This window comes from Aristolochia californica, unplaced genomic scaffold (assembly GCF_029961685.1).
Source record: "Aristolochia californica isolate CCGP_79_NKW_82.1479 unplaced genomic scaffold, dmAriCali1.0.hap1 SCAF_9, whole genome shotgun sequence".
Lineage (NCBI taxonomy): Eukaryota > Viridiplantae > Streptophyta > Magnoliopsida > Piperales > Aristolochiaceae > Aristolochia > Aristolochia californica.
In genome coordinates, this window is record NW_027182290.1 from 8,258,244 (window position 1) to 8,268,135 (window position 9,892).

General features: G+C 38.4%; 1 protein-coding gene across 3 annotated transcripts in view; it reads right to left on the bottom strand.

Annotated features, from left to right (window-relative positions):
* The window catches only part of LOC137941257 (uncharacterized), a 54,299-nt gene extending 45,842 nt beyond the window's left edge, over positions 1-8,457 (bottom strand). The window contains exons 1-6 of one of the 3 annotated variants that reach the window (XM_068786585.1): positions 8,041-8,454; positions 6,752-6,943; positions 6,348-6,503; positions 4,116-4,409; positions 3,567-3,784; positions 3,376-3,450 (exon numbers count right to left, since the gene is read on the bottom strand). In XM_068786585.1, the coding sequence (XP_068642686.1) occupies positions 3,376-3,450; positions 3,567-3,784; positions 4,116-4,409; positions 6,348-6,503; positions 6,752-6,943; positions 8,041-8,278 (1,173 nt within the window). In that variant the 5' untranslated portion in view covers positions 8,279-8,454. Of the gene's footprint in view, positions 1-3,375; positions 3,451-3,566; positions 3,785-4,115; positions 4,410-6,347; positions 6,504-6,751; positions 6,944-8,040 lie in introns of all 3 variants that reach the window. The other 2 variants (XM_068786583.1, XM_068786584.1) reach the window with 2 other exon arrangements.
* Between the last annotated feature and the right edge of the window lie 1,435 nt (positions 8,458-9,892).

Genomic DNA, 9,892 nt, shown 5'->3' on the forward strand with positions numbered 1-9,892 from the left:
TTGCCTACCGTTGGATAAAGCAATTTCATCAAAATTTCATAAAAAAAAAATGAAGTCGACAAAGAGCCTCATGGAGGTAGTGATCCTCTTAGATGGCAGAGACTTCTTATGGCAAAACCGAGTCACATTGAAGTCCCCAATAAGAAACAAAGGATCATACCATCTCTAACAGACTGATAGGAAGTCGTCCCAAAAGAGGTGCCTCGCACTATGTCTAGTAGGCCCATAGACCCCCACAAGACACCAAATGTTTCCCAACCACTTGTCCCGCAACTTAACTCCAAGAGAGTAGCTTCCCCGAAAGCTATCAATCACCTCAATAGTGCCAGTGTCCCAGATAAGAAGAATGCATCTCGGCGAGCCAACAGTGTCCACAGTGATCCAGTCGGCCTCTTTTAGAGGCCAAATATCATGAACAAACCCAAGGGGCAAAGAAACCACCTTAGTCTCTTGAAGCACAGCAATGATTGATTTAGTAGAGACAAGGAGGCTTCAAATAGACGCACGACGACGCATCGAGCCAATTCCACGAAAATTCCACGAGAGCACAATCATTGATCATTTCTTTTTTTCTTTGACTTTTTAGAGGGATAATTGTCACCCGGAAGAGGCCCCGTGAAGACAATGCCCATCACTTTGGCTAATTCCACAATCCTAGGTTTTCAGGTCAAACTTATGCTGCTTGGACTAAAGCGCCTGCACAAAACGCTGGGATCTTTCACCCAGTTCCGGAAAACGAATAGGCCCGCCTGTAGATCTCGGGGGAAGCGGGTTTGAGCACAGGGCTCCCCCTGAAGCAATTGTCGAGGCTAACCTCTATTCCTTAGCTGGTAAGTGGCTATGGGGGGTGGAGAGTAGTTCTGGCGGCGGCCTTGAGGCACTTACTCACTTGTCCCTAATTCAAAGTTAGAGTGGTAGTTTATCCAAGGGACATGCGGCAGCCTCCAAATGTGGGGATGGTGGGAGTGTGGCTTTTTCCAAAGTAAAGACGGGGTGAGGGTCGGTGGGTGGTAGCTGGGGGCTGACAAGAATCTGTTGGGAATCAGAGTTAATTTCGAGGGGTTTTTTGCTACCTGTGGGTGGGGGATAAGTGAGGTGAGCATGACGAGCAGGGGGACAAGCATGCTTGGGGCCTGGGGGGGCAGCAACACAACTCGTTACAGGGCTGCAAGGGAAGGACCGCACTTCTTGGGGAGGAGTGGAGTCAAAATGTGCTACTCTCAATGCGCTGCCAGGCTATGGGGGGGCATCTCCAAATGGCTCATCAACAACGGGATACACCACATGTCGGAAATCTGCCATAGTACCAATGTCAATTCGGATCCAAAACCGGGCGTTGTCTACCATAATGCATCTGAAATGCAGCCCTTCACAGGGGCGGAGTGAGTTGATGAGGATTCGGGCCTCATCGAGTCGATGCCAATGCTCAGTGAGTGGGTCCAAAGAAATGATGGACCGGAACTCGTCAATGATGCTCGAGAAGACCAAAGATTGCCATAACTCCATTGGTAAGCCAGTTATAGTCGCCCATTGCCCGAACTGGCTGGATGGCGTTGAGGGAAGCCAGATCCCCATGATGCCTGATGGGGGGTGGGGTGAGAGGGCGAGGGCCGCCATTGTCTCTGACTGAGTGCAGAAATGTACGAGCCAGGTTTGGGAGGCTAGCAAGGAAATTTCGGGTGTATATGTGAGGTTCAGTTCAGTAGTCAACCATTGGAGGATGCTGGATTTGTCGATTTCAAAGGTGGTATGAATGATGATTGAGCGCGCCAGCTCAAGACGCCCGTCACAAAGAAGGTTTGGGGGGTAGGCAGATGGTTTTTGGAAGCTCGGTAGAGGGATTGAGTGCTGGCTCAGAAAAGCTTGTGGGAGTGGGAAAATTAAAGGGGGGGTCTACCGGGGCCTCCCCTTCGCACTCGGTCTCTCGCAGACGTGCACGAGCACGCTTTTGCACATTTCAAAAACTATTACTCTCTTAAGACTTCATAAAAAAAAAAAAAAAATTACTCACTTAAGAGAAATTGAGGAAATTTTATATCATTCATCCATTGAAAATTTGAGAAATTATCTTATATTCTCTAGAATATCTAGAATTACACTCAACCCCTTATTTTGAAATTTCATTTAACACACAAACTTTCATTTTTCTAAACAAAAAAAACCTTTAGCTATAACCTTACTCTTATTATTTGAAAATGTGTTTGAGAATCAAGGGCTCATCAGAGAGCCCCTTCATTTCCTTGCCAATAAAGAAAGAAGATCATGGGGAGGATCAGCTTCACCACTTGATTCACCTTTCTCATGCAGAAAGTGAGAGAAACCCGTTCAAGTTCTTATCTTTTTCAACTTATAAGAAAGAAAACTATGGTTGTATGGCTATGGAGTACGCTGAAATTTGGAGGTGTGAAAATTGAAATATGCTTGAAGGATGTTTTTGGTGGAAGAGGCTTGATAGAATAATGGAAGGATTTAGTAAGTACTCAAGGGATTCTTGGGGAAAAGGAGTCAGCATGGGGAAACTTGGAGGAAGGAAGTAAGAGAGCCTAAAGGGGCAAAAGGAGAAAGAGAGAGAGAAAAAGGGAGAGAGAGGGAGAGAGAGGGAGAGTAAGGCAAGAGGATTTGGAAAAGGCTTGATTGACTTCTGCCTTCAGCCAAATTTATACATTTTCTATTGCATTAATTGGGAAACTCCTCAATCAATTAGGATTCCCTAAAATCGAGGAGAGATTCTAGGAATTGAAAGATCACATCAATTATAGAGAGATTTTTTCTAATTTAATAAAAATCCTATCTTTTCAAAAAGAAGCAAGTATGACTTGTCTTTAACCAGGTCCTTGAGGGCATTTTACTTTTTTGCCCTCATGCCCTATGCCACCTCCACTTTCTAATTTTCTTGGTGGCATCACTTTCTATTTTTTCTTCTTCTTTTCTTCTTTTTTTCTTCTTTCCTTCTTCTCTTGATTCTTTGGGGGTTAATTTGGGTTTACACCAGAAAGAAGAATAGAGAGAGGGAGGGGCTCCTTGCTTTCCATCCCTGCCTCCCCCCAACCCGTCTTTGAAAAATTAACTTTTAATGAAACCATGAGAAAATAGGACATGATGCAAGTTAATTTTGTCTTTTTATAACCAGAAGAAAAAAGGATGTATATTGGAATTTCAGAATGAATTAGGTAAGAGTAATTACTGATATTCCCAGGGGGAAGTTAAGTGTAAATTTACAATTTTCAGGGGGTTAGAGCTAATAACCCTGAAAGTATTTCTCCACCATATCAATGCCACAAATCAAAGTATGACATTGGAAAAAGTTGAAACAAGGGTACCATACCCTCTTAATGAGAGGGAGACCTGGGTAACAAAATGCTTATGAAAACTGACCTTGTTCAAATTAATGTAGCCTAGAGGTAAGCTTCCCACCGAGTTAACAGGGCAAGGCAAACCAAGAACAGCTGCCTACATGATTGAAGCCATCCATGAAAATAAAGATAAAGTCAGCTCCCTAAAATCTAATAGACCAAACTAAGTAGAAAAAAAAAAAGCTCTTTTGAGACAAAATAAAGTGCAACAACCATCAGGGGTGCAATATCAGCCTGGTTAACATCAATCCTCTCTAAACCACCAAGCCCCCACTGTACAGGTGTTGGCATGTCATGCACATGGTCATCAACAAAACGGAAGCCATCATCAACTTGGCTTGCATGAGACAACCAATTAGGATTGCGAATACCAGCTCCCCATGCAACAAGTGGAGTATCAGTGTTTGTAGGATGTCCATCTCCATGACTTCCTAACAGTAAAATAGATAATACTTCAGATACTTAAAAGGAGTGATACCCTAGAAAATGCAAACAACTAAGCAAGAGAAGCCAAGCTGCAAATATCGCCAAATGAGAGGATTCAACATAATCCAATGCACTAAGACTTTTTTAAGTAATATCATGGATTGGCTCTCTGCATGCAGGAAAACATGATTCCATGCATGCTTAGCCCATTAGATCACTCATTGGACCCAGTATGACACTAGGGTTCATACCCAGCACCTGCACCATCGAGCGATTTGGACAATCGCCAATCAAATCTCTCTTCTAATCAAAAGATGGATCCAGAATTTCACAAACCTTTGTCACTCATTCCATGGTCAGCTGTGAAAATATAAGCTGTACGGTTATCCTTGAAGTAACCTTCAACAAGATCATACACACTTTTTGTGATATGGTCCACAACCTTAACATTGTTAAGATATATGGAGGAGTATGGCTTGTGTGCATGACCATTTGTATCACAACCAAGCAAGTGTAAAAAGACAACCAGATTATCTTGTAGAAGCAGCTCCTTCAACCTGGGATCTTCGTGGGATTTGTTTAAAAGGCTTTGAAATTGATCAAAGGACCAGTGATCCAGGAAAGATGCATCTGCATTGGGAATCCATAAAGCATTCAACACAAGCAAGAAGAAAGAAATATCCTACACACAATGGTGATCGGTTTGATATTAGTATTACACATGATTGAAAATTAATCTAGAAGGATAAGAGGTATCTAGTGAAAAACGACAAAGCGACTTAGTTTTTGTTAAGTTTCTTATCAAGTTTTTGCCCCAACTTACATGGTATCTTCTTAAGACAATGATTATAGCATTATAGCAACATGAAACTGTTACAATGATCTACTGGTGTTAAAAGTAGACTCATAACAAATAAAGCAGCAGTAGCCATTGTACTACACAAAAGAGAATGCAGCAGTTTTGGGTAAATGACATTTTCATTTGCTTCAAGTGAGACTATCAACAAGAAGTTTTAAAAGGAAAAACACTCACTCATCAATTAAAAGTTAGCAATCAAACTTAGAAATAGGAGGCAGGTCTTAAAGGCCAAGGGTTTCACAATTACCTGATTCAAGACTAAATATATCAGCTGCAGTTATAGTGGACAAATCAAAGAGAACGTGTCTCCAGTGTATTTTGAGGGTGAAGTTGTACCCAAATAAACTCTTATAGTCCAGAATGATGATACATCAGAGGACATTGAGAAGATAGAAACATGGAATAAATGCTACATGACTGAGAGAGATTATTAGCATCGAGGACACAAGATAGTCGTATCCTGAAAAGGTCGAATGGCAAATCATCAAGACAGCCTTAGGCCAGCCCCTGGCTTACGAAACTGAGTGTAGGATAGTGCAGAAACACTGATACAGATGATCAGGATGACAGAGATTAGAAATACTGCAAAACAAGGAAGCAAGATTGGAAATGAACAGATTACAGAACCTTTAGGAGTAGCATCAAATAGATGGAAAAATATAAGAAAATCATCCGAAAGGGTAAGATGCCAACCAGTGCAGCACAACTAAGATTTTCCAAAATGACATTGAGAGACTGGCACTACTTTGACTTAGATACAGATCGTGAGGAAAGACTTCAAAAAGACAACTAGCAATGGTGTAGAAATGATGAAAATCAAGAAGAGGACGATCAATGAAGAACACCCCATTGTTGTAAGGAAAAGGATACAGTGATAAGATGATTGATGGCAATATATAAATTAAATCTGAAGCTGGATTGTGTATCTGGCTCGATGGCTGGTTTCTAGCGTGAGGTCAAAAAGAAAAAAAGTCAAGGTGTTACCAAATCACTGCAGAGAACAGTTGTTTTATTTTAGAAGGAAATAGAAAGAAAAGCAGAAAAAAAAGAAGATTAAAATGATCCCATTCATAACATAGAAGAACATGGCCAATCGTCCATCTTAGAAGTCAGAAAACATGCTATAAATATCAGACTTTTTGTGACAGCTAAAGGCTGGAAATCGTCAGATAAAGATTGGGAGAAAAATATCGTCCCAATCCAACTAAGATGTTTCAGGTAAAGACAATAATTTTTCAATTTCATAAGTTGTCAAAGAGTTCAACAAATGCAACTAGTGCAAAAAGTATATGATGACAAAAATAACCATGCAGGACTTGGATACCAGTCATACCAGATACAATCATGCAGTTTAACCTGTGAGCAAATCAAATTTGAGTAATATGCTTTTTCTATTCTTAGAAGAAAGGATAAGCTAATGTTTTACCTATGTAAAGATTAGTAAGATATAGGATCACTTATCCGATCAATTGATAAACATGTCTTTCCATAGACACTTCGTGGAATCCAGAGCATCAATGATGGTTTGACATTCCATCTTTACTAATTTCTTCTTCAAGAGGGTTTTTTGATTGGACATTAGTGCATCCAGTTGATGATTTCTTGAGTTGTTCAATGTTTTTTTAAGTTTAATAGTTGTTCATTTTAAGAACTACTGCTGAAGAAAAAGGAAAAAGAGAAAAGAAAGATCCTGAAAATGTATAGCCTACCAGATGCAAAGTCCTCAAATTCATGTGGGTACGTATTCCAGGTACTGTGAGATAAAGCACTGCAGAAGATTGGAACAATATCTGGACTACCAAACGAAATTGTATGCTGGCTTCTGTTGAAAACTGTATCAAATTCAACAGGATTTGCTTTCCACCCTGCAATTATACAGTTCTCATGATGGGAAAGGGGAAAAAATACAATATTACAAATAGAAAGCAAGATATTGCAACAAGGTGAACCAATATAATGTATGAAATGTTCCAAGAATGACCAAGTAAAGTGCTTCCTATTTCCATAATCATGAATCCATCACTTTCTCTTCAACTATTTCAAGGACTAGAGCAAAATGGAAATAGTCTGTTCCTCAGGAAAGAGATAAATACTGAAGGAAGAGAAGAATCACCTTTAGTAACTGCACTAGGATCCTCATAGAAGCCTGCAATTATAGAAACATGACCAGGTCTTGATTCAGTCGGAGGACGAGCATGAGATACTCCCCAACGACCTTTTGTTTTCATTATGCTTCTGAGAAAAGGTGCTCTGAACTTCCCTTGTAGATCCGGCTCAAAGAATTTGTCCGCACGTAACCCATCAGCTGAAATCATTTTTTAATCAACATATTAACAAAATTGAAGAGTAAAACTTGTGAATGCATATTGATCCCACCTTGTGCCAGAATCTACAGCGACAGTAGAATTGGCATAACTATTCTATGTTCCATAAAATTGTGAAACTAGAGGAAGTGGCAGTGTAATTGTCCTGATCCTTAAAAGATGGCAAGCCCCAATGATCATACAAAAGATAAATATTAATAATAAATTAAAAAAGAAGACAAATTTGAAGTGAAGAACTTTTAAGAGAATAATGATGAAGAAGATCTTATAAAAATCTATATGCATAAAATAGAAAATAGAGAAAGAAAACTTTTGTGAATAAAGTGGACATGGAGTTCATTGCAAAAAAGAAAATATGTCTTCCTATAGTTCATAAATAAAAAAAATTATTTAATAAGTTTAGTCTCAGACGAAGCTTACTAGATAAAGAGGTATTGCAATTCTTTTCGATCATTGCTCCAGGTTTTAAGAGTTTTTCCGTTCAGATTCACTACACACTTTCATAGGAACAGTGAGATAACTGATGGTTATTTACTTATATGATTCAATGGGCCAAAAGGGAAGCGGTCACTATTTAAATTCATTTTAAGAAAAACCTCAATAGCCCTGAGTGAGCCAGATCCATTACTTAGAAATGCTGAAAAATAGCAGATACTTCGAATCAGCTCCAAAGAGCAGTTGTCTTGAACAAGGAAAAACTACTTACGAGCGGAAGTAAGCATTGTTAATTAGCTGCCAACCAACAGAATTTTCTTGTCGACTTGAACAGCCATGAAGGTGGCCAAATAGCTGAATTATGAGATATTATGTAAACATGTTGTACATATACTGGATCAAGTAACAGCTCGTATTCAAGCAACAAATGCGAATAACTCGACGCTAGAGATTAAGATATTATAGCACCAAAAAAAAGCCAAAATGCACCTATGAAGATTTGGGTCCCACGCACATTGCTTCCATAACTCAAGTAACAAAAAGAAATAAAAAAGAGAACTGGAAAATCATAGAACCAACTCAAGTAGACAGTTATCAAAATCCACATAATGGCAACGAAGTGCAAATAACTATTTCTACATACCGACGAGAAGAACAAGACGTTTGGCAGGGGCAACGAATCGAGGCTTCACAGGCTCCATGCCGTGCACGATTGGCGTCTTGAAGTAGATGTCAAAGATGCTCAGCAAGTAGACCGAGTGTAAAACAACACCCAGAACAACAAGCCACCGTTCGCGACTCTTCAACCGGTCTCTTTTGTGGGTGCCGGCGGCGTTAATTTGGTCGCCGTGCAGGCTGTCCAAGATCCCATCTCCTCGCATAGTTGGCGGAACAGAGAATCGAACGCAGCGCCGTTGGTTTTAAATTTTTGAGAGGCTACAGAATTCACTGCAGTCCCTTCAGTTTGGGCTGTGCGCTGCTTGTAAATGTTTCTAGTGTTGATTGGAGTTAAAACTAGGTTTATGACTGCTTTTCAAACATTAATAATGGAAATCTGGTTTACTTCCGACTGTGGGTGAGGACATGCGAATGTTTATGGATTTGCTATCCTAGGTTCAGCTTCTTTCAATCACATAAGGATATTATGTTTATGGTGGATCTTATTCATCTTTGGTTAAAAACAGTTAGCCTATCTGATGAGTACTTTAGATAGTATCCCTACTTAATGTGAAAAAGTCTCATTCAAGGCTCTATTCGAAGGTGACTATCCTTTATCATTCCATGGAACAATATATCCAAACTCAACTAGAATCCATCAGGTAGAATGCCCATTAGATCTCATTCGAGGGAAACTAGAAATATGAGGATCATAATTCATTTTTCAAAAATTGTTGCTGCAAAGCATTAAATCCCTCCCCAATTTGTAGAATGTTTTGGAAATATTGAACCCAGAGATATTTCTCAAACACTATATCTCTAAAGCTTCAATACCACTTAATTAATAGGGGGGGTTAGTCCACAATGAACTTGAATTGAAGTGAAGTGAAATGAATTGATTTAACTTTAACTTATATTTGGGTCTTAGTGTAGACGAGTTCAAGTGGCTCGAAAACAGATTCCAGTGTCAGTACCCCCAAATGAAAAATATGATATAAAGAAGAGAATGAGTAACCTTTTATAATATACTTAAATAGAACATATACCAAAACATATAATAAACTAAAATAAATATGGTTACTACACTTATAAGTGATTTAACGTGTAGTATTAGAATATATTAATATCTTAATTAATAAAAAAACTATATTATATTACTTAATGATTATAGTTTATTATAAATTAAAACAATAATTATGTGTGACTAGAATAAATTATACAAAATTAATAAAAAAATTTAAAAATAACATAAGAGAATATAATAAATAAACCTAATGGTTTAATTATAGAAATTGGATAATTAAACCAATTAATGATTACAGTTTATTATAAATTATTATAAATTTAAAATAAATAAAAAAGTTAAAAATAACATAAGTGAATATAATAAAAAATAAATTATTTTTTAATAACATAAGATATAGTTTAAAATTAAAACTCATTATTTTAATACAAAATAAAAAAATAAAAAATAAATATTAATTTATCAATAACATAATATATTTTTTACATATTATTAATTAATAATATTTTTAAAAAAAACTAATGGTTTAATTAATTAGATAATTAAACCAATTATGACGATGGTTTAATTTTTCCTAACTTAGAAAAAATTAAACATCATCTTCCCGCTTGTAGTCTTCCTCAACGACGGGCCAGCGGGCAACGGCAACAAAGGCGACACTCTGACGGTACACAGAGAGGGAGAAAAAAGGGAGGCCGAGAGAGAAGAGAAGCTAAGAGGCTGAGAGGCTCTGCAACAGAGGTTGCCCTCCCATGCTCTGCGACGGAGGTCAAGAGGGAGAGGAGAGGGAGGCCGAGAGGAGGGAGGAAGGCCG